Source organism: Girardinichthys multiradiatus, chromosome 9, assembly GCF_021462225.1.
Source record: "Girardinichthys multiradiatus isolate DD_20200921_A chromosome 9, DD_fGirMul_XY1, whole genome shotgun sequence".
NCBI lineage: Eukaryota > Metazoa > Chordata > Actinopteri > Cyprinodontiformes > Goodeidae > Girardinichthys > Girardinichthys multiradiatus.
The window spans coordinates 28,237,859-28,262,038 of NC_061802.1; the positions used below are offsets into that span (position 1 = coordinate 28,237,859).

The following is a 24,180-nucleotide window of genomic DNA, read 5'->3' on the forward strand; positions in this document are numbered from 1 at the left end:
ACTTTAGGAATTAATGGAGGGAGAGAGCAACGACTGATAAAACAATGGGGTGAGTATAAACAATAAAAGGCTGTGCCTGATGGCTTCACAACAATCATCTTCTATGGAACAAAGAAGCCATCTAGTGATATACAATGTTTCTGCAGGTTCTGTTTGAATCAGCATCCATACAGTCTGAAAGAAAAACTTAGAAATCGCACAAATTAACAACCTTTGATGTGAACCACATTTTGTACAGCATCTTATTTTTAATTGGGTAACTGAAGTACCCAGTTTTTCTATTTTTATTTACTTTGTCTCAGTGTAACTGTGCCAAAGTTGATCACAAACCTTATCTACAAGAAGTTTTAGTTGGTGTGTCTTTTGTTTTCTCTCCAATCCTTCAAAAAGATGTCTAACTTTCATTGACCAGTAAATTAGATAACATTTATTTTTGGACAGTCTCTTCCAGTTTCAGTTGAGTTAGATGAGAAAAGAGAAGATAACAACAATAGATAAATGAAATGGTACAGTTCCATAACTCAACCAGTCTCATTGGTGATTAAAATGAAAGTCTGTTTCATATCTATTCATTATCATTAATACAGCTGAAGCTTGAATTCTACCTTTCGAGGGATTCAGCAATTAGACTTTTAATAGCACTTCACTTTCCCGGGCCTTTACTTTCACTGGTAAATGGTCCTACACTGGAGATGTCTTTTCAGCTTTTCTTGGGATTTGTTAAAGCGGTGGAGCTGTGTGCAGCGAGGCATAGCACCAGCAGCTTCAGTAATGGCAAATGTTACTAGACAAATTAATTGTTTTTATACCATTTAATTTGTCACGAAGGGTACATTCTTAAGCGAGAAAGTTGACCTTAAAACTTCATTTGCGCAGTCAGTTCGTCAAGAATGAGCCTACATTTAAATGTTTTTTTTTTTAGAGTTTTCGGAGCAGCGGAGCTCACTTTACAGGCTGGTCTGGCTGCTAAGCTAAGCTAACTGGACTGCTGGACTGGGACTTGCCTACTAACCGCAGCCTGTTCTTGGCCCGGTAGCCTGGGATTGCCCGCTACCTGTCATCTGTTTGTGGCAGCTGAAAGCGAATATAAAGCGTTTAGTAGGTATGTGGGGAATAACCACAAGTACCAGAAAATATAACGGAAATTTGTGACATTTTAAGACAAATGTTTCAATGCAGTGCTGATGATCAGAGGGCTTTACATTTTCAATGCACATAAAAAAATACACATTTCCCTATAACTGTCCTTTCATGTAAACCTGACTTAGTGTATGAACTTTTTAATATTTTTAATTTGTAATAGTTTTTCTGATGGCTCTGCAGGAAGAGAGACAACAGTTCCAGGTTTGGATGCAAAAGCTCAGTGATCTTGCCATCCTCTACTCCACTATCTAAGCATATTCTACTTTATAAAATATTTGCTTATGATTAAACAGTCAAGATATCAATTCCCTGTACATCTGGACTGATTATCAGTTTTTTTTATTCTAATAAACTTTTCACTAAAAACTTTCTGTAGTTATCTGATATGAGTTTATCTGATGATAATAATAAAAGAAAAATAAGTGTGTTGATCAGTGTTTAGTAGTTAGTTTTATTATTTAAATGAATCATGCAGTTGTAAAGCAACAACTTTGGCCTAAAGCAGGTTGGTAAAATATTTAATGTAAAATAATGATTAAAACTTTTCCTGCTTATGGATCCAGTGCAACTTAAGAGATAAAAGAAGGATTTAATCAACTGACAAACTCTAAAGCTGCTCATCTGTTATTTATGAGTTGAAACAAATAATGATATATTGGGTTTCTTTGCACATTCGGGGTATTTTAATCCTATAATTATGCCACTGAATAAAAGCAGGCCCACATTCAGAGTTTTGACGTAATGCACAAATAGTATTGGACCCTTGATTGACTTCTGACCTATTTTTTAGTAAAAAAGATATAAGGTGGTTTACGTTCATGATCCCTAATTTTGCTCATAGAAAATGATCCAATGCACCTGCAGATGATTTCCATATAAATACAACAGCTTGGAAGCTCACAAACACATGTTCTGATGGAGAAACAAGTTATTTTAGAGCAAGGTGCTTCATTTCAGCTGAAACATAAATACCAGCTGGCTAGCTAAAGTGGGCAGGAGAACAAAGAGCCTTGAGATGAATATCAAAATTCAAAGTTTGGTTCATGTTCTTTTTAGGTAAATACTAATATTTACCTAAAAACAGCTATAAAAAAAACTGAAAACCTTTTTTACCGTACCAGACACACTGTTATATTGCGTCTGCAGATATGAAAACTGATAACAAGTAAGTTGTCTTCTTCCAGTTGTACCATTTTTACCATTACTAAATTTCTAATGTTTTTGTTCCTTATAAACTGGGCTTTTTGTCTGTTACGACTGTGCATGAATACAGATGTATCCTGAGTTGTAACCAGCATCCTAATTCTTAGCTCAAAATGTTTGTATAAAATTAAACTGTAAATGCAATATTTCAGAGCCTCACCCATGCACGCATACACACAAACACACCTCTAATCCATCAGTGGCAGGCCTATTCTTGTATCCCCACAGCGACCTCCCCTCTCCTCCTCTAATGGCATATCAGGTTGCCCCACTCCCCCAGTCAGTGGCAGCACCTCCATTTCCCTAGTGCTCTAATTACTTTAGGGAGCTTCCGCGTGGGCAGCTACACAGAATACTGTGTGTGCGTTAGGATTAGTGTGTGTGCACTTGCATTTTTGTACAAGACCCTGTCAGCGTGAGATTGCCCGGAAAACAACAATGGTGCATGTGTGAAAGAGCAATTGATGTGTGTGTGTGTGTGTGTGTGTGTGTGTGTGCGCGCGTGTGTGAGAGAGAGGGAAGTGTGTTGTTTGTTTTCCAGTGACAGAAGCAGACCCCTGCTGACAGAGTGGGTGATTAACAGGGTTGACGCCTGGAAGGTGGCCCTCTCATTAAGAGTGAACGCTCATACACTTTCACACAAAGGAGGCTCTTTTTCTGCTGTCTCCTTTTCTTTCTCTGCTCCTTTATTCACTTGTTTAAATATGCTTGTAGCATCAAAATCTTTGATATGGAACACTAAAATGTCATGTTGAGTTCAGCATACTCTGTGTTAAAATAGCACTTGATCATATATTTACTCTTAAATTAGATATTCACTTTATACTAATGATAATATCAGGGTTTTTTGGCCATAGACCAATTGAAGTCATCTAGGAAGAAGCATTTGCTGATGCCAAGTTCCAATCCAGTGCGTCTTTTAAAGCAATACCACGAACAGTCACCTAAAAAATCTCGGACACTCTGCTAAAGTTTGTGTTTTTAACATATTTGGACATATAGTGTTAGGATGTGTAATATACATTTTAATAATATTGAAAAATTGCTAACATATCCATCTGGCTGTCCAAGTAACTCCACTAGGGCTGCAGCTGAATATTTATTTTAGTAATCTAGTATTCAGTAAATTTTTCTGATGATTGAGGAATTGCATGAAAAATTGGTACATTCTGCAGATTTTTCATTGAGCTACTTAAGCTTATTTTTTATCAGCAATAAAAATACATGAAAGAGAAAATCCAAGTAAATTAATAAATCCATTCCTTAAAAAACATGTTGTTGCTTAAAATGCGATAGCATAGCCTGCTTTTAGTGTACACCTGTAGCAAAGGATCCATCTGCAGCTAAAACAAAATTTCTACATGTCAAAACCTTAGTCCCACATATCAGAAGAACATATTGGCAGAAGCGAGAGCGTTGTGCAACAACAAACTACAGGCTGAAACATTGCGCTGAAGATGTAAACAGAATTTAACGAAGCCTTGAAGCAGCTAATTTACCTCAAGGAATTTAAAGGTGATCTATTATACTTCCTTTTCCACATTTGGAAAAGATCTATGGGCTATACAAAACATGTTAATTAAATTTTTCGCACAAAATCATTCTCAGATATTGAGATATCACCTCCTCGGTTCCCCCTTTTTTGAGCTCCTTTCAGAATGAGCTGTTTTAGGGCTCTGTCACTTTTATGCAGTGCTGGCCTCGCCCCCAACCAGCACTTCGTACACGTGAAACTAAAACCCAAACTTTTAAGACGCAACAATAAGTACTTACATTTCTGTCATCTGCATATTTGCCACAAAAAGTAGGGACTGAATTTTTCTTCAGTCTAAGTCTTTCTGCAAATCCTGACGTGTACTGATGCGAGTTCTCAAAGCAGTCCGTGGTGAAGTGATTCGAGCAAACTAGTACCGTCTTAGGCAATGTGACTGGAACATTGCCGAAAAATAAAATGAGCCAACAACAGAACATTTGCCTTTGAGGGTAGCCATTGTAAAGCGAGTGTAAGATAAAACCACCCGGCAAGATGTGATACTCTACTGAAAATCAAGTTGGTGGAGCTCCGCTTCAGTTGCTAGTCAGGGGCGGGACTCAGGTAACGTTGCTAGGTGTCATTGTAATTGTGACGTCACAATTACACAGCTTTTGAAACCGCGTGTTTTCTATTAAAGTAAAACTTTAATTTGTAGTAGGATTACAAACCCAAATGGAAGTATAAAAACGATCAAAAAGTGAATTTAGCATAATAGGTCCCATTTAAGTAATCGAGGTACTCGAATCATTCGAGGAATCGTTTCAGCCCTAAAGTTCACCCTGAAAGCAGACTGCTAAATGCTGAAAGATGTTTTCAAAAACCCTAAAACGTCAGGCTCTTGCTACAGTTGATGTAAAAAGAGACTGCACCGGTCTTTACTTTTATGGGAGGTGTGCAAAAAGGAAACCTTTTCTCTCTATGGAAAACATAAAGGCCAGACTGAAGCTTGTCTGTGAGAATGTACACAATGAGCAGGACATTTAGAATAATGTTCTTTGGACATGTTATTATAAAACTGAATTATTGAACAGCAGAAAAGAGAACATTTTGACATAAACCAAATAGAGAATTCTAGGTAAAGAATCTTATACTAAGCGTGAAGCATAGTGCTGGAAGAGTCATGGTTTGTATCACTTTGATCAATGTTATAAAATCCATCTTGAAGCGTACTGTATGTTTGAGGGTGCTTGAGGAAAAAGAAGTTTAATTAGAACCACACCCTGTAACATGAAAAGTGATTCGAAAACTACCAGTAAATCCAATGAGGACTGGCTAAGAATTAAGAATTGAAAACTCCTGGGCAAAATCAAAGCTCAGATCTTTATCCTTTTAAGATGCCGGAAACGGCTGTACATGGAAGAGGGTGAGGAGTTGGACTAACCTTCCTCAGACTGATGTCACAGGCTGGTTAATAGCTACAAGAAAAGTCTCACTGAAGTTATTTCAACCACAGGGGGTACCACTAGCTATTACATTTTAAAATGTTTAAAAATGTTCTGAGTACCAACCTTCTTTTCTGCAACTTTCTTCCCAACAACAGTTAAAAGCAAGCATGCTTATCTTTTACTCCAGGCTTTCTTGTAAAGCAAACCTTATGAAAAGCATCATTACAGCTATTATTATTTATTATTAATTTTGACAACTGTTGTGTAAATGACACTTTACAGATATGGACTGTGTCTAGTCCTAACTATTCCAACCTATTTGAGCACTTCTTGTAAACAATGGAATCATAATTACTGAGCTGCAGGAATGGATGTGCAGAGCTTGTGAGAAACTTGGAAAATAGACTCTAACAGTGTAATCAAACTTGATCTGCAACAAGCACTCTGGAGTTTGTTCTCATGCGCTAAAGATTAACTGATTTTCTTTTAATGCCTGTGTGCTTCACAGCGGTTGTCTTTTTCTTTCTCTTCAGTACTACGAGATGTCCTATGGACTCAATATTGAGATGCACAAACAGGTAAGTTTATTTAAAGTCTTTTTGTGCTTTTGCATTAAAAATGTTGCCATTGTTTTCTAAAATGTGTTACCTTCCTACTGGTTAGTGTGAGTGTCGACGGAAGGTTTCAGTGATGTTTGTATGAGAAGATCCATCTCTTGACCAGGAGGCTCACATGTTTCCAAATGCACTTAATTTGTTACGAAATGGACAACGCAGGAGTACCCATTTAATAATTTTTTTTTTTTTACAAATATAAAAGTATTTTAAAGCAAACTGATTGGAGCAACAAACCTCAAAAGAAATCTGAGCCGAGTCTTTTAATTTCTGTGCAATCATAATCATTCTCTGCAGAAAATTAGTGTGGCGAACGCCTTTGGAACTGTAAATAATGCTTGAGTTAGGCTGGAAGGGAGGAGAGGACGATGCTCATGTATCGGTTTACTTGGCTCAAACTGGAGGAGTAATTTATGCTCAGCCTGTAGGTGGGAGAGAGCAATGGGCCTCTAAAGGGCCAGCCCTTATCGATGACCTCGTCTCCAGCTGCACACACACACAAACCCTCTCAATCCCTATGAGTGATGGTGCACACTGGCAAGCTTATTGGCAGAAGCCAGCACGCTTTGACAAATGGACTCATACACACGGAGAAAGTAGCAGCTTCCATAATTTAAAGAGCTTCACATTTATGCACCCACACAAACTCAGATGCTGGAAGCCCAAGACAGACACTGTGATGCATGCTGGTCTCACATGCAGACATGCAAAGCTGTGTGTGTGCACTCTCTTGGATAAAATTGACAAGCACAAGTTGGGTCGAGCATTTCTTTTGTGTTTGTGCATGTACCCATCAGTTTCTGTGTGCATCTGACATTGCATATTTGTTCTTGTACTTTTGTATTAGCTACCAAAAATAAAAAATTATAAATGTCAGTGTGTGGGTTGAGACTGCAAGTACAAGTTTTAGTGTGTCGGTGAAAGTGTGCCTCAATTTATGTGTGTATTTCTGGCACGTGTTCAGGAATAACAGCGTGTTATTGTGTATGTGTGCCCCTGTTTGTTTTTAGTGTGTGTGGGTGCATAGTTTCTTTGTGCCCAGTGTGAGTGGGTGCAGCGAATGGCTAGTTCCATTAGAGCGTTGAAATTGAAGGGGATGTGTGGAAACGAGTGTCGAGGAGCATTCATGTCTGGGCCTATTGTGCAGAGCCAGTCTCCCCTCTCCCCTCTCTCCTCCTCCTCGTTCTCCTCTCTCCACCTCCATCTCCATTTCCCTCTTCTTTCTTTCTCACACATTGTGAGTTGCCCGCATTTATGCCCTCTCGATCACTTCTCAATTCAAAATATGCCTCTCCACTCTTTTTTGCTCTCATCTCTCTGAACATTTTCATTTTCTCTTAGAGAGAAGAAGTTTGGCTGAGCCAGAAATGAAACTGGGACTTTGGTAGAAATAAATAAGGCTGTATTTTTTTTTTGTGCTACTCATTTGATTTACTGCTTTATTCCCTGCATCAAGGCCTGAGACAGATTTTTCTTTTGTTGGACTTGATTGTTCCAGGGTTTGGACTAAAAACATCTGCATTCATCTGACTTGAGTCGATTTGTTCCATCTTAAATGTTACACAGCATGAATCCGTTGAAGGGTTCCTTTGTTTTTAATCGCTGTGATGTCAGCGACCATTAAACTAATTTTATTGTTCGTAATCTCTTCTTTCTACTTACAGTAATTGTGATGCTTGCTGTTAACCCCTTGTCCAGGTCACTTGTGTTAAAGAGATCTCGATCTCAATGGGACTGTGCCTGATTAAAGAAGTGGAAAATAAAACAATAAAATGTTATAGTATTCTACACTACAAGGCAAGTTTTTTTTGTCTAAAAGAATATATAGTTACTTGACTTGAAGCATCATTAAACACATTAACAGTAAGCATGGATAAAGGCCAGCTCATTTGATTTTAAATAAATCAAACAAAAATTAATCAGTTATTACAGATAAAAAAAGGTGTGGTGACATTATATAGTACCAGATCAAAAAGGTTCAGCAAAATAACTGCATTAGGTTGCTAGTGGCAACCTAATGCAGTTAGGTGGGCTCTGGTTATTATCAATCAGTTTGCATCGATACATGGCAGTGCACATACAACATGCAAGTGCATCGGCAGAGCAGCTGTAAGATGATGCAGTTTGGGGGATTTAATCTAGAGGCGTCGATTTCCAAGTCCTTGCATCAAAAAAATTTGATACAGTTATTGATGAGATTCTCTGTTTTTATGTACAATAATTATCCACCTAATTATTTCATTTTGTGGGTTATTACTGTGGACAACTACCACCACCAACAAGAATGAGTCAAAGAGTCTAGAGCAGGTAAAAATGCACAACAGGTAACTCTAAACGAGCACATCTTATCTTATCACACATCAAAGATGGGAACAAGCTATAAAGATGGATGTCAGGCCCAGCCTTTACCTGCCTCAAGCTCAGACTCGTCTCAGGCAATGAGCTCCAGAGGCAGTGAGCAAACTATTTCAACTTAGACAGGAACTTTGTGCTTCTGTCTAATAGCTCAGTTTGTTTAAAAAACTTTAAAAAAAATGTAAAAGTATTCAGCCTTACACTGTTACTGAGAACTGTCAACACCTCCCTTGTATATCAGAGCCTGGGTACAAAATTCTCAGCTCAGCTGAACTACCTCAATGTCATTAGTTTCTTTCAAACTTTGAGACTGGTGATAATTTACAGCCACATTGAATGTTTAAGATGTTATAAAAGAAAACGTTTTGTAGGGCAATTCTGTTGTTCATAATCAAGAAAATCCAATTTTGCTTCTAAATAAAGTTGCTCTCACATAAATATTGTGCAAAAAACACACACCACACATCATACAAGGCAATATGTTAATACTTTGGGCTATGTAAGCTTTCAGATCATGTTGCTTGGATTGTGGAATCAAAGGGGTGTGGATTACGACGGTTTACTTAACTGCATACTATCATTTCTTTTCTTTGACTTGTTGGATCAAATTGTTTTACACTTCGTTCACCCTAAAACCAATTAATCAAACTGCATCGTAAGAAAGGAGTGAGTCATACGGTGTTGGATATTTGTTTTTCTAAATAAATTAGATTGCCGACAGTGTGTCCAGCTTCATATCGTATCAGCCACAGACCAGAGATGCACAACCTTAGCAAACTCCCATTTTAGGGTGGAGAAAAGAGTGTGATTTCTTTGCACAAAGACTTGGCTCTAATTATTCTACATCAAATCTGGGTGCTGTATGGCCGGCAAGCCAAATCCGTCCCTTTAGGCGACTGCTGGCAGGGACACTCAGAATCAGGGAAATTCACAATGTGAACCTTTTTAAATAATGGGCTTCAAAGTAAGAGCTACGCAGTATATCATCACAATTTCAGTGTGCTTTTTCATAATTATTGCAGCGACTTCAGGAGACAAACAAGCCGCTGAGTGGCTATAGTTGGGCCGTTCCTTGTCTGACGCGCTCGTCATAGAAAAAGAATCCACTAAAGTCGAAAGTAAATGCCTTTTAATTACGGTATTAAGGAAAAATAAACAACTTAGAATAACGTGTCCAAAAATATGACTTAACGAACACAAATCTCAAAGATCTCAATTGTTAGCGTTCAACAAAATAATACAGCGGCCCACTCACCCCCTCTCCTCTCCCTTGACACTGAGGCAGGTGGGTTAATATGCCCAATCACCTGAACTCCGCCCATCTCCAGTTGACCCGCACATTAACAAATAAACAGCAACAAAAAAACAACAATTCCAAATCCAAACATTCAAACATCTTACAAACCAGCCCAGTTTCATTTATGGCTCCTACAATAATATTGCAGTTGACTGTTTGACTGTTTCTTATTTCCACTTGCCATCATTACAAACTTTGCATTCCAATAAGATATTCAGCTGGTTGGATTCAGACTCACTGCAGTAGATGCCAACACCTGCCAGAGGATCTAGCCTAGTATGCTAAAGGTCACTGAAAGTGTTGGAAGTATAATATCAGTTACATTTTTTTCTTAACAGCCCTATTGTTAAGTAAGTATTAAATGAAGCAAGGGTAAAGTGGCACTGCTGGTAGAGAACAGACTGCCTTTTTGTAGGATTACAGCTTGAATTAACATTGTCAGACTAAATATGCAGTAAAATATAATAACGTGCATTACTTTATTTTCTAGAATCTAATTTGGTCTATTTTCCCAAAAGTGCATACTCATACTTTACAAGGCATTTCTCAACTTTCTCTGCTTGTAAGGGGATCCTCGGGCTTAAGAGGTTAAAGTTTCAGTTGTCGGTATGACATGATGCATTTCATTGTTCAGTTGCAATGAATTGTCTGCCCCCTACCCATTCTACTGTTCTAATTACAGATTTCTTCTAAGCACAGTTTGTAATTTTTCAAAACTGTTCTATTTGTGAAAACAGAAAAAATCAGTGAATTGGTTAGTTTTCTCAGAAATATTGCTATGATCTTGTCTTGTTCTTGTAAGCTGGATGTATTGCTACCCCCCGTCAGAGAAACGTCTTCTGCAATTACAATAGCAACTGTGTTACTTTTGAAGGAGCATCGTATGGTTGTGTGTATGTGTAAAATTATGTTGGCAAAGGAAAGAGTCTCTACAATATTCGCAATAATGCCTTCTAAAATGCAGTAAATGTTGATAACACATAAAAAAGTATGCAATATATAATGGTTTGGGATTCAGCTGTGGTATTTTGAATAGCCGAGAAGGGATGTATTGGATTTTTTGTCTTTAATAATGATGAATTGTATCATGTATATATTTCCATCTGGCAGGAAGTAGTTCCACATGGTTCAAATATTAAAGGTTGTCTAGTGACAAAACCAGAACACAGAGGAAGTCTGTGCAGTGTTACAATTGTTCGGGCTGTCTTCCACACTTCCTTTAAACACATTTGAAATCGGTTTGAGCATATTTTTCACTCTTCTTCACCTTCAATATGACAAAAGATGAAATTATTCATAATGACTAAAGGCCTGATAAACAACAGAAGCGGCTCCAACAACTGCTACCTTGTTGGCAGCAAATCTTTCATTCTCTGATTGTATATTGTCCAGTTTTGTGTTACCACAAAATTGCGTAAGACACATTGTTTTTTTTTGTTGTTTTTTTTATGCCAGAACAAAGCTTTGAAAGTAATGAAGTGCTCTAATAGAACTTAGGGAAAGCTGGAAAGATGCAATTCAAGAGAAAGCAGCAGTCGGAAAGAATGATATCTGAAGGGAGAGACCCAAGGGGAATAGATGATAGCAAGATGAGACAAAAAAAAAAAAAACCCAGAAGCTTTGCAGGAAAAAATCTCACAGCACAAAGGGCACTGAAAAGAGGAAGCTCCATAGATGGCACAGAGCGAGTCCCGCAGAGACATTTTAAAGAGACATTTTAGAGATGTCAGGGAGATTGTACATGTAATGACGAGCGGGATAGGAATCGAGCGTTGATGGGGAGCTGTGCTCTGCATGCCTAATGATTGTTAGGAGGCCTTCTCTCTCCTCATCACACTATGAATTACGCTCTAACACAATTACTGCTGCTTTGCATATCTCAGACGGATTGGGTGATTACCAACCAAATGTGATAATAGACCTGCGTGTAAGAAAGATGCGGAGCATGCATGAGGTGAAAGAGTCTGTGTGTGCCTGCATCTGTGATTGTTATTTTGTGTTCATGTGTCTAATTGCCCACGTATCCCAAGATTTCTGAGAGGAGTGTTGAGTACATGCAATTTAATTAATGAGGTGAATGAAGGGATATAAAAATGTCTGGTGTATTAATAGATGTGAGATGCTGGAGATAGTTTGGGAAGATCATGTCAGATGTTTCCCATATTAATGAGCATGTGGGTATGTTTTCTCAAAGGCCATTTATTTTTAATCAGGAGATGAAATGATTGTTCTGGTTCTGATGGTATTCTTTACTTTTCAGCAAAACACAGAAGGATCAAGACAAAACCAAACTTTATGTGTAATTAAGTAATCAAAAATTTGGACAATATTGTAGGCGGAAAGAAATCTAAATTTGGGTTAAATAATTATCTTTAGCTTTAATTCAAGAGTTGTACCTAAAATGTGAAGTCCACCCAAAAATAGTTAGTGTTTTATAGATTTTTTTTGTTTGTTTTTATCGTCAGCGTGTGGACATGTTGATGTCATTGGTTTGACGTTGGGGGGTTTAATCGGCAGATAAGAAACATTTCCCTTCATCCTCTGTTGCAGGACATTAGGACATCATTCATATTAGGAAGGCTGCCTCCAATCAGTTTTTCCGACTTAATAAAATTATCCATTTTTATTTTAGTAGCAATTATCCAAAATGTTTGCTCCTGTGTTATTAGAAGGCATATATTCCCAGCAAGAAAATTTAAAAAGGCCCATTTTAAATCGTTTCTCTACACTTGTAATTAATTTTTATTTGGACTGATCTCAGCTTATATCAACAGGATTTGTTGTATTTTTAGTTTCGTGGTGAATTTGCATTAATCATAGCTTGGCTTAAAGAAATCTCTTATTGAATATAGACTTTGTTGACGGTATAACTTGTAATAATGTTAAAATGTTTGTCTTGGCTAGATATTAAAGGAATTTGCTGAACTAAAGGAGAATTATTCCTGTCCTCCATCTCATTCATCTAACTTGTTGCATGTATCTTTTTAGTATTAGTGCATACATGCATTGCATTGCTGTGGTGTATGAATATTGTCTTTCTATACATCGGATATTGTAGCATGTTTATTGTGACCTTTAGCTAAGCTAAACGGACACAAGCTCTTTGGAATAAGAGCCAAATTCTCAATGACTCTATAATAATCTTATTTAATGTAATATACCGATTAGGACTTGGAGTGGCCAACATTGGCTAATAATTTTCTGACCACTTGGGGGCACTCATAGACTGTGTATAAAACGTCGAACTTTCAGCCCGAGATTTCTAGCTGATTATAATTGATCTCATAGACAGGAAAGAATGTTATTAAAGTCAAACGTTAATCCAGCAGGAGCTGATGTGACAAATACTATATATATTCCGAACGTAAGAGGTCTTAATCGTTTAAAAATTGCTGCTCTAAGTCTGAGGACATTGTTACTGAGAGGTGTGTTGCATTAGTTCCTGCAACACACCAGTCAGTTTTCAGTTGTTTTCATTTTAAGCCCTTCTCTTTCCGTTCTGCCCTGTTTTGGTTGTTATTTTTGTGGTTTATCCAGCCCTTTAGCCCATATTCCTTGAGTTTACGTAGAGCTATGTTGCCAGTGAACTAAGTAGTGCTTCTGACCAAGCAGAGAGCTACAAAACCAGGTACATGTAAGGAACCAAAAAATCTACCTTCAGTCATGACAGTGACACTAAACCAACATGAACAACAGGCAGAATCTAAAAACTCAGGCATCGTCTTCTATCGTGGTGTCCAAAACTCATCTATGAAAACTAAACTCTCCCTCAGCCTCAGCTTGTAAACATCCACAGTCTTTAATAGCAGTCCATAATTAGGCACCCTAATTGAAAGCATTTGAGTGAAAGGATTGACAGATGATGCACACCAAACCCTAACCTGCATTCAGTGTTGAAGGCAATGTAAAACATCTGGTCTAGAGCATTCACGTTACCTATAGTCCTCACATGCACCTAGCTTACATACACCTATTATGGGTATGAAAGCTATTAGTTTTGGGCCTTTTAACGGTCCATTTGAACTGTTCACAAGGTGGAATGATGATATAAAAGACTGCTTCAATGAATAGAGTGACCGAATGGCTGGCGGGTAAACAGACCCTGGGCACAATGCTACCACCACTGTGCCTGACCCAATCAATTTCTTTTCTCTAGAGGGTTACTGTTTGGGTCAGATGGTAACATTTGGAAACAATTGGGTGTTCCTATAGAAGAATTATCCTAAACACACAACTGGTTTTAGAAAAGATATAGCAGGCTGACAGCAAACCTCAGGAAGGGCCCCAAACTCCATATAGAGAATTTAAAGACTGAGTTTAAAGTTGGATTTGTGCCTAGAAACTGTTTAAACAAACTGTATCAATTCTACCAGGAATAAGGGTCAGAGATCCAGTCAAAATAATGCCAGAAGCTTGTTTATGGCTACAAAAGTATAGGGTAGAGGTACAACTCTATGGGACATTTAATCAAATATTATTGAAGGTGTGTGTATATATTTGAGCCTGTATGTGTAACTTTGATTCTGGGTGGATTAGAGAAAATCCATCATAATGATTATATTCCAGGTTTATTGCTTTGCAAGATTGTTTGGACCTTTTTAGTGTCTGCCCCCTCAGTGAGATTTGTCTGATTACTCTGTGCCTTTACAGTCAGCAGCACTCCAACACTGGATAAAATACTATATCCTTATGGCGAAGATACAAGTAGTAATATTTATAGGTTTTTATGCTCCTGTAAATAAGTGACAAGACTTCTATAAACGCAGTCATGTGGCATTTATTCTGCAAAAGAAGTTGCAGAATAAATGATCAACACATTGGCAGAAACTAATTTTACCCTTGTTTTTACACCAACAGGCTGAAATAGTGAAGAGACTGAACGGGATCTGTGCACAAGTCCTCCCCTACCTGTCTCAGGAGGTAAACAGCATCTTTCTCACATACACACACACCTACACACTGATACAGAGTCATCACAAACCCTCTGACCCACAGTAATATTCCTTACCTCCTGGGATGAGATCATCCTCATTCCCACCTCATTAGCACCCCTCCTCCGTGACCCCTCACTCAGCATCCCACTTCTCTCCTCCCATCATTCATCATCTTTGGGTTTCTGTGTTCACTTCTGCCTCACTTTCCCACTCACCCTGCCCCAGCCGTCTCACCTCGGCTCTCCTCTGCCATATTTAATCTGTAACCGTCCTCCCCTCCCCCACTTTATATTTGACCTTCTCTTCCACTTCTCGGCTTCCCTCAGTTCCTTCGTTGTCTGCCCCCCCTTCTGATTCTTCCTACTCTTGCTTTGTTTGTGGGTGTGTGTCAGTGTAATAAATGGTTGTGTGATTCAGATAAGCCATGCTCTTATCTGCCCACCAGGGGGTTGACCTCCACCTATTATAGCACACCAGTCAACCATTCTTTCACCAGTGTCACACTAGGCATTGTTTGTGTATGTGTGTGTGTGTGTGTGTGTGAGACTGGATGAATAGCTAAATGTCCCGGGGGGGCATCACCAGGGAGGACTGTCAGGGAGTCTGTTGGGACTGTTGATATTGATCTAACCTCTCCACCTCTCTCTCGCCCTAAACTGGCCTCCTCTTGTTTCTCTCTATCTGTTATTGTCTGTCTCACTTTCTCTCCTCCTTCCCCCACCCCACCACATCAATACAAACTCCGTCTGCAGCACCAGCAGCAGGTCCTGGCAGCCATAGAGAGGGCCAAGCAGGTCACCCCTCCAGAGATGAACTCCATCATCAGGGTAAGATGCTCCACTGGCTCAGCCCCTCCCAGGAATCTGATATTGACTAGAAAAGTGCAAACAGTAATCCGGGTGATCATTTTTATTGTTTAATAAATATTTATTATCTTATTGTTTAGACATTTCTTTCTTTATTTTACTAATTTCGAATGAGTTTATGCTCCATCCACCGCACCAGCCTGATCACATCAAATGCCAGCACTACTTAGCCTTTTATGTTTTCTAGATAATAGCTGCTTTCTGAGGAGTTTGTTGGTGGGCTGCTGTAAAGTTGTTTTTGTTGATGAGAAATGTTCTTCATAATTTTTGTCAATGACCTTTTTGTCTTTTCAAAATGAGATCTAAACTAAAACTAAATAACAGCTCAGTAAAATTAATTTACGATAATTTATCTATAACCTGTGCAGATTTAGGTTTAAAGTCATCCTTTCTACTGACAGGAGTTGATATTAACATGTTAGAGTGGCCCAGACAGAGCCCTGACTAGACTGATAGCGAATGTGTGGAGGGAGCTAAATATTAGGGTGATGACAGGAAGCCTTCCAACCACAAAGACTTGAAGCTCATTACCAAAGATGGATTGTTAAAATACCAGTGGAATCATGCAAAAAGCTGCTTGAATGGTTCAGTCGCTGTAATGTCAATAACAATTTCACATTAATTATTGAGAGGGTTGTAAAATGTTTTCGACATGCCATTTTCTTTCGTTGAAATACAAATGAAACATTTTTTGAAACTCCCTTTCTATTGTTTTAGCATCTTTTGAGAGATGTCTGTCTGGTTTTCTATCAGAAGAAAACTACTTGGTTGAATGAAACAAATTTTACATCTGCCAGTGATATAAATTATTATTTGTTGACTGCAGGACGATGACATTTTAAATAAATAAAAGAAGACGGTGTCTGAAACTAAATAAAAATGTGCTGTCAAAATTAACACAGCTCGCAGGCGAAAGTAGAACATTCTTGTTTTTTTTCTACATGCTTTAGATGTTGGAAAAGGAATCAAGCTTTTTTAAAAACATGGACATAAATGAAAAGACAAGTTGCTGAAATTGTAATTTTTTTTTCTTTGCCAGTTCAGTTTAAAAAAGCTATAGGAGTCACTTTCAAAAGTGTGACATTGTACAAATGTTTTCAGCCGGCCAACAACTTTTGTACTTTCTATTGTTTCCAAAATCTTCCTCGGTCTTTCTCAATGGTCCTTTAGGTGGTCCAAAGATATTCTAAATTGTTTTTAGGACTATCTACAGCAGATGAGCAGTGTCTGAATATCGTGTCTTTAAACAATAAGAGCAACGTTCTGACAGACAACCTAATCATTCAGTTCACATTTATTGAATGCCTTTCACCCAGTGACCGCTGGAGATAGGCATCCATCCATCACTGAATCCAGGATGGATGGATGGTACTTTTAGAATCTGTTGGTTGGTGCTAAAATAATTGAATGGTTCTCTGTGTTTGGGTTCAACTGAATTCAACTTGAGACCTTGGAGCTGCTGGTAACAAAGTGCCTAAAGATCCGATTTACATTTTTTATTTTGCTCTATGGTTCTATGCCAACATGACACTGGTTCATCATTTGTGTTTAGGAACCTTTTTATATTTAAATGATTAATAGGTCAGAATTACGTGGCTTAGCAAAGGAACTTTTCTCGTAAAATGGCCAGGGAGTGGACAAAGCAAATGGGGAAAAACCAGATAAGGTCCAAAGAAAAGTTTTCAGAGAACTTTAGAAAGTTATTTGAAAACATCTGTTAGCTTGGAGCCAAAACATAATGAAATAAGGGAGCAATTAAAGACTTTTGGTTCGATGTCTTTGCAGTTATGAAAAATTTATTTTTCAATTCACAGGATGTTGTTGCCAATTTTGCTTTGAAAATGCTGAATCAACATCTTTAAACTTGTGAGGCTCAGTGGGGGCTGCACAGTATATATGGCAATTTTATCATTATCTCAGTAACACAGCACACAGCATGCATATTGTGAAGAACTGCCAGGATTGAAATAAATGTTAGCTAATTATTTAAGAACCATTTATTCAGCCTCTATGCTTGTACATTTTCTGACAGTTTTATAAGGTAACGAGGTGGTAAGGTGGCCATGTCATTAACAAACTTCACTCTCTGCTGCTGCACTTTTTCTGTGTTTTTAGATGGTTTTATTAAAAATGGCTTCAGTTATCCACAGCTATGCAGCTGATCTTATAGATCTTGAAATATCAGCACTTTACCTCAGGACACATGACAGGATTTTCAGTAAGCTTCTGCATTGTATGTTTTTCATAACCTGTATGTTTCTGTCCTTTTGTGTTGGCTCCAACTAATCTGCTTGCTTTCCTTGCAGCAGCAGCTCCAGGCTCACCAGCTGTCCCAGCTTCAGGGCCTGGCCCTGCCCATGACCCCCCTGCCTCTGGGCCTGAGCCAGCCAACGCTCCCAGCCGTCACCACTTCCTCCGGTCTCTTCTCGCTGTCTTCTCTGCTGGCCTCCCAGGCCCAGCTGGCCAAGGAGGAGAAGGCTTCCCGTGACGGCGCAGACAGCCACCGTGAGGAGGACGGAGACAAGTCTGATTAGATTCTGTCTCCACGTAGCTCTTTTATCACAGAGACATGAAGTCCCAGATCTGTTCCTGCTTCCTCTCCCTTGGTTTTTCCCTTTTTGACCTTACCCAACATGGGGTTCTATCTCTTCAATGCAGCTCCAGCTTTAAACCCCTAACCTATCCCATTCTGAGCAAAGCTTTGGCACTCATATTACGATAATAAATATTACAATAATAGTTATGTTTTTTATGTCTTCTTTTTTTATTTAAAATGCATTTTTCTAGTTTATTTTATACATAGCTTCCTTTCTGATTTTCAATCTCCCATTTTTTAATATTTGAGTTTCTGCGTTCGTCTTTTCTCGAGGCTTCCTTCTTTTCCTCCCACTCTGTTGCATCCTGTTGCTCCTCGTTTCTTCTCCTCTGCACAAGTTCTTATTTGGCACGACTGATCCATAAGACTGACTAAATCCCTCGGTCAGTGTTGAAACAAGCAAGCTGTTAAACACAGGGGATCTTAACAAACATTAAAACACAGGTTTCTCCTCCAGTCTCTTAAAATAAGATCCTCCTTGTTAATATTAAGAACCTTTTAAGTTGCATGAATTTACAAATAAAAATCTGAAAAGTATGGTGTGCATTTGTGTTCAGCCCCCTTGACTCTAATACTCCCAAATAAAATCCAGTGCAACTCTTTACATTCAGAAGCCACCGGTGTGTAATTTTTTTCTCAGTGTTAGAGGTTAGTAGTTGATCTATATTTAGGCATAGTTAAAATCATCTAAATTGATGGCATCAAATTGCTTCTAATATGATCCTTAGTCTATGTGTCTAATATTCATCAACCGCTATTAGTGAGATATGTACACAACCTTGGCTGCCTTATAAACAATATCCCAGGCTGCCAATATCTCACATAGCAATTTCATGTGAAGCATTGTAGTGGCAGCATCATGCTGTGGAGATGCATTTCTTCAGCTGGGAAAGTGAACCTGTATCAAGCTAAATTCAGGGCTATACTGCAGGAGACCTGGTAGAAGCTGCAAAGAACCTAAGACTGGGGTGGAGGTTCATCTTCCTGCAGGGAAACGGCCCTAAAAGTACACCCTGAGTTACCCTGGAACATTAAAGCATATTTGTATGTTAGAACGGCCCTGTCAAAGTCTAGACCTAAAGCCCATTGAAAATGTTGAAGAGTTAATAGATTAATCTTAATCGACCCCCTCCATCCAATATGGTTAAGCTTGAGTTACTTTGCAAACAAGAATGGGTATGATCAGGTTCTCCAGATGTGTAAAGCTAGCAGTGATGCATCCCAAAGGATTTGCAGACATTAAGGCAGAAAGAGGCGTTTCTAACAAGTGATTGATTCAAGGTGGCTAAATGCACAACACATGTTTCAGGATATTAAAGAAAACTGAAACCTATGTATCCTTTTTTTTGCACATCAAACTTATTCACTACTTTATTGCCTATAGGGTACATTTCAAAGGTTATTAATACATATGCAAGGCACTATACATTAGATTAATCTACCCAGTACCTTAACCAAGAGGCATCATTAATAAGAGCTGTGATAACTCAAACTCCAACAAAAACAAGTGAAACCACCTCAGTTCTCTGCTGCTCTGCCATCCTTTTTCATCTCTAATAAGAACTTATATTGGAGCAGACCCTGGGGAAGGGAGTGTGGTGTGTGTTTGACTGCAGACGTTGGCGCACGTCTTTGAACAATCCCTGCAAAGTTCACGCTCCAGCAAGAAACGAGGAGAAGACGACGGCAGCTTACAGGCTACTTCTGATAGGGAATAGATTATTTATTTCCTCTGTGTTACAAACTCATTGTAGAGGACCTGGACTGTGGATACCTCTGGATGCAGTCAGTCAAAACTTCTGCTGTAAAAAATCTCATCTCCTTTGGTTTGTGTGGGTTTCTAAACATTCTACTACGCCTAAAAACGCAAACATAGGCGGAAATCCTCAGTATTTGCAGATCAGCCTTAAATCCATAGAAATTAGATGTAAAGATGTTTGAAAACTTAAAATATAAGGCTATGGCATGTTTACTGCCTGCTACTTAATGCAAGTGTATTGTATTGTGTTAATGAGCTTATTTAACACTTAAGACATTGTTCAGTAGTTAGTGTCACTTGATAGGAAAATATTCTGTTGTAATTAACTGATCTCATTGGGACCCTTTACATAGGCAACAGTAAAGCGCCCCCCTTCCTAACCCATTCGTGTGCATATGCTGGACATCGGCCAGGTGGACAACCCTGTTACGATGGCTCCGTTTTGTGAGGCAAATACAAACGTTTTCCAGATTTTATTGTGATAAATATGTGTGATTCAACAGAGAAACAAATATATTAGGAGACACACTTAAAATTTCAAAGATGCAATGACCTGGTTGAATCAGTGTGGACCCTTTGTTAAAGCATCATTTGAATGCATTTCAGCATTCGGCCTTTTTTGGTGGGAGTCTTTCAACAGTCCAGATTTTGACTTTGCAATATCTGCCTCTATGTTGCATAAGTGTTTTGGCTCCCTCAGATTTTTTGAGCATTTCTTGTCCATAACCCTCTTCAGGTTACCCTACAGATTTTCTGTCTGACTTAGTTTAGACACTGTCAAGGCTATTCAGAAACTTTTGTTTTTTTCTGGCAAAGTCCTTTCCTTGTTAATTTGGACGTATGCTTAGACTCACCGTGATGCTGCAAAATGAAATCCCTCTTTATCTTCTACCTTTTAACTAACCAGTATTTTGAACTGTTCATAATTTCATTTATCTTAAAACCCAGTTCCATCTAAAGATAGGTGACCCAAAGCATGATGCTGCCACCACCATGGATCACTGTACAGTGATTTGTTTTGGTGGTGCCAAATGGAATTGTGGCCCAGATGTTGGTTGGGTTCCATCAGGTTTTGGGAGATTTTAGCCAGGCCTGGATGTTTGTTGTTGGTCTGTCTTACAACCCAATTAACTTAGTCACTAAGAGCACAACTGGTACAAACCAGAAGTTCCTGCAGCTTCTTCTGTGTAGCTGTCGACGTCTTGGGATTCAGAAACAACATTGGAGATACATCCACTGTTGTTGAATATTTTCTAAAATTGTTGATGGCCGTCTTCATCGTGCCGTGGTATCTGTATAATGCTGTAGTTTTTTGTACTCTTCTCCTGACTGGTACCTTAATAGAATGATGTATTTTTGATCCTCTGTAACCTCTCTGAAAACTACAGCTTTAGCTACATGATACAAATTAGCAGAAAACTGCAATTAAACATTATTTCTGTTTAAACAAATCACCTGTGATTTATGGTTAGATGTGTATTCAAACAGACCGAATTCTGAAAAGGAAATCTCTTCAGCAAGGTGTTGATGTAAGGCGGTGCCCACTGAAACAGGTTCTTTTTTAATAGTTTGAGTTTTACGCTGAATTAGTTTTTCAGTTGAATTGGACAGGATACACACATCACAATAAAGACGCAAACATTTTTGAAATGACTTATCATGGTGTCATGTTGCTTTACTTTTGAACGGGTGGAGTTTGGACCTTTGAGATCTACTGTTTGCCTGCCCTTTTTCACACTCGTTTATATTAGTGTTGCAACACAAACATATGGGTCAGTCAAGTTCATGGTGTGCACACTCGCCTGAGAAAAGTCTAATAAGAAAACACTGGTGCGCACATAAACTGTTGGTGTGTAGGGGTTTTGCACTTTGGCTGAACCAGAACCAGAACATTGGATTTCCTGGGAGATTTAGATTAAATTCATACACTTGTGAATTTTCTGAAAGGTTGGTCGTTAGTGGTAGCTGTCCCTCGCCTTTGCTGGACCCCAGAAGTAAAGAGCAACTGAAAGCTTAGTTGAACTCTTTGCAGGAACACGCATTCTCTTCTTTTTTATTCTCGTAGCTTAATGGCTTGACCAATTACTGTCTGGTAAGATGATGAAGCACATTTTATTAGCCAAAAGATTTGCTCACAAAATGGAGACTCATTTGGATGTTTGATGCAGTGGAAATTGAACAGATATTTACATCTACATGGGATTTTAAATAAACCCTGTTGAAAGGCTTCGAAGGTCAACCTTTGACTCTTTAACTAAGCCTGCTGTTGTATATCTATGTACATTGTGTATAAACAGGTGTACAGATCTGGTGGTCAGTGATAAACCAAACGAAACTACTTTACATGCTTGTGAATCAAGCTTGCAGCACATCCTCACATGTTGCTTGTATCTAGCTTCACCCTTCACTTGTCATTGGGACGCCCAGATGTGTAGACAGAAAGCGAAACACACTCACATCGATGCATGTCTGCAAGGAACAGATTGATTTTGTTCTGGCAGAGAGACGTTTTTATTAAAGAAACTTTGTGATCAATGCAATTGATTTTTTTTTTCCCTGTTTATTTCAAACTGTACTCAATATAACCTAGAAGAACTACAACGCCTGTGTTATAAACAAATGAAACTATGTATTTGTACGAGTAGTCAGAAGTGCTCAACTCTCTATACAGTTATACATAAAAAGCTTTATGTGTATATGGCTGCATCTTCTCTTGTGTGTCTTGGATGATTCTTGTGGTGTTGTGTTACAAAACCAATGTGACACCTGAGGGGAAAAATGCAGTACATTCTCCTTTCTTACCCTTTGACCCCTGTCCTCTTTTTTTTCAGCCTCCCTTTCCCTCCCTGATTTTCCGCCTTCATAGAGTGAAACATTGTAAGAGTTTTGAACTTTGTAAAGGTCATTTTTTTAAATACTTATTTTGTGTATAATGTAAAACAAAAAGTGTGTACTTTGGCAGAAAAACATGTTTTGTGTCTGAAACCATAGCTTCATTTAAACCCAAAAAAGAAAAAAAAATGCAACAAAAATTTACTATAAATATGAGATGTTCTGCAGTAAGGAAGGACTTCTGGTGCCTTACAAATAAAGTCAATCCAATCATAAAACACGCCTGTGTGTTTTATTTGAGACTGAAATGGCCTCTTATGGATGCAGTTCTTCATTTAAATGCACAGTCCAGTGAATCGTATGTTGCTTCTGTTTTTGCTTGTTTTCAATCAGTCTTATATGTTTCACATCATTTAACAAATTTTCAAATGATTTCCTTCATTAAAGAAAAAAAGCTTTCCAAGCCACTATGGCCCTGTCTGAAAAAGTAAGTGCCCCCTAAATCTAATGACTGGTTCTGCCACTCTTGGAGACACATACTACCAGAAAGCGTTTGCAATAACTCACGATGAGTCTTTAACATTGCTGGAGGAGAATTGTATGCACAAATGTTTGAATTCAGCCATAGTGAAGGCTTTCCAAACACAAACAGCCTTTTTTAAGGTCATACAAAACCAACCAAATTGTATTTTAGTCCAGTCTTTGACTATGCCACTTCAAAACCTTGATTTTTGAGCCATTCTAAAAAGGTGGTCTTGTTTGTGTCCTTTTGGTCATTGTCTTGCTTCATAGCTCAAGCACGCGTGAGCATAGTCACCAACTGAAGGCCGGTCTGGTAGAGAGCAGAATTCATGGTTCCATCAATCAGGCTCTGAAGCAGCAAAGCAGCCCCAACTCATCACACTACCACCACTATATCTTGACCCCCGCCCCCCCAAAAAGTTTTGAGGTTCATCCTCAAGACCATGGGCCTTTATGTTCTTTCTTGTGGAGCTTTGGATGTTGTTCTAGCGTTGTTTGTGAACATTGCAGTGGGTCTTAGTTGTGCTCTTGGACTAATTTGGTTGCTCAGCTCTACTGGGATGGTTCGCCACTCTTAAATCTTTTCTCAATTTGTGGAAAAAGCTCACTGGTTCACTGTAGTCCCAAAGCCTTTGGAGTAGCTTTATAACCCTTGCCATTCAGATAGATGTCAATGACTTTGTTTTGCATTTATTCAGATTGAGTTATGAAGCATTGATTTGTGGGCTTAGTTAGACTGCTTCATGTTCTCATTCAGGTTCTATTTGGTTGATTGTTTGGGTCTGGCAGTAATCAGGCCTGGGTGTTACTAATAAAATTTATTTCAACTAACAAAATGTCTAAGGGGGCTGGCGGAGTTCAATTACTTTTTCTCATAATGTCTCATAATGCTGGCTTGGATAGCCTTTCATTCGCTTAGTAAATTTGTTAAAATTAGAAACATTTTATTGTGACAAAAACAGAACCAAAAGAAATCTGTATGGAGTAAGTATTTTGTCACTGCACTGTGTCTGATTAGACAATATTTTTATGCCAGGAATGGCCTTCACAGTAGGTTTTCTTAAGCCTAATCTGCATAAAGTGCAGAATCTTTAATACAAGTTAATATCTGGGCAGGAATTGATTTTTCCAAATATGGTT

General features: G+C 38.5%; 1 protein-coding gene across 6 annotated transcripts in view; it reads left to right on the forward strand.

Annotated features, from left to right (window-relative positions):
- Positions 1-18,070, forward strand: part of tle5 (TLE family member 5, transcriptional modulator) — a 45,293-nt gene extending 27,223 nt beyond the window's left edge. Inside the window, exons 4-8 of one of the 6 annotated variants that reach the window (XM_047374272.1) lie at positions 5,799-5,843; positions 14,389-14,451; positions 15,218-15,292; positions 17,447-17,549; positions 17,638-18,070. In XM_047374272.1, coding sequence (XP_047230228.1) covers positions 5,799-5,843; positions 14,389-14,451; positions 15,218-15,292; positions 17,447-17,549; positions 17,638-17,819 — 468 coding nt within the window. In that variant the 3' untranslated portion in view covers positions 17,820-18,070. The remainder of the gene's footprint in view (positions 1-5,798; positions 5,844-14,388; positions 14,452-15,217; positions 15,293-17,446; positions 17,550-17,637) is intronic. The other 5 variants (XM_047374273.1, XM_047374275.1, XM_047374274.1 and 2 more) reach the window with 5 other exon arrangements.
- The last annotated feature ends 6,110 nt before the right edge of the window (positions 18,071-24,180 follow it).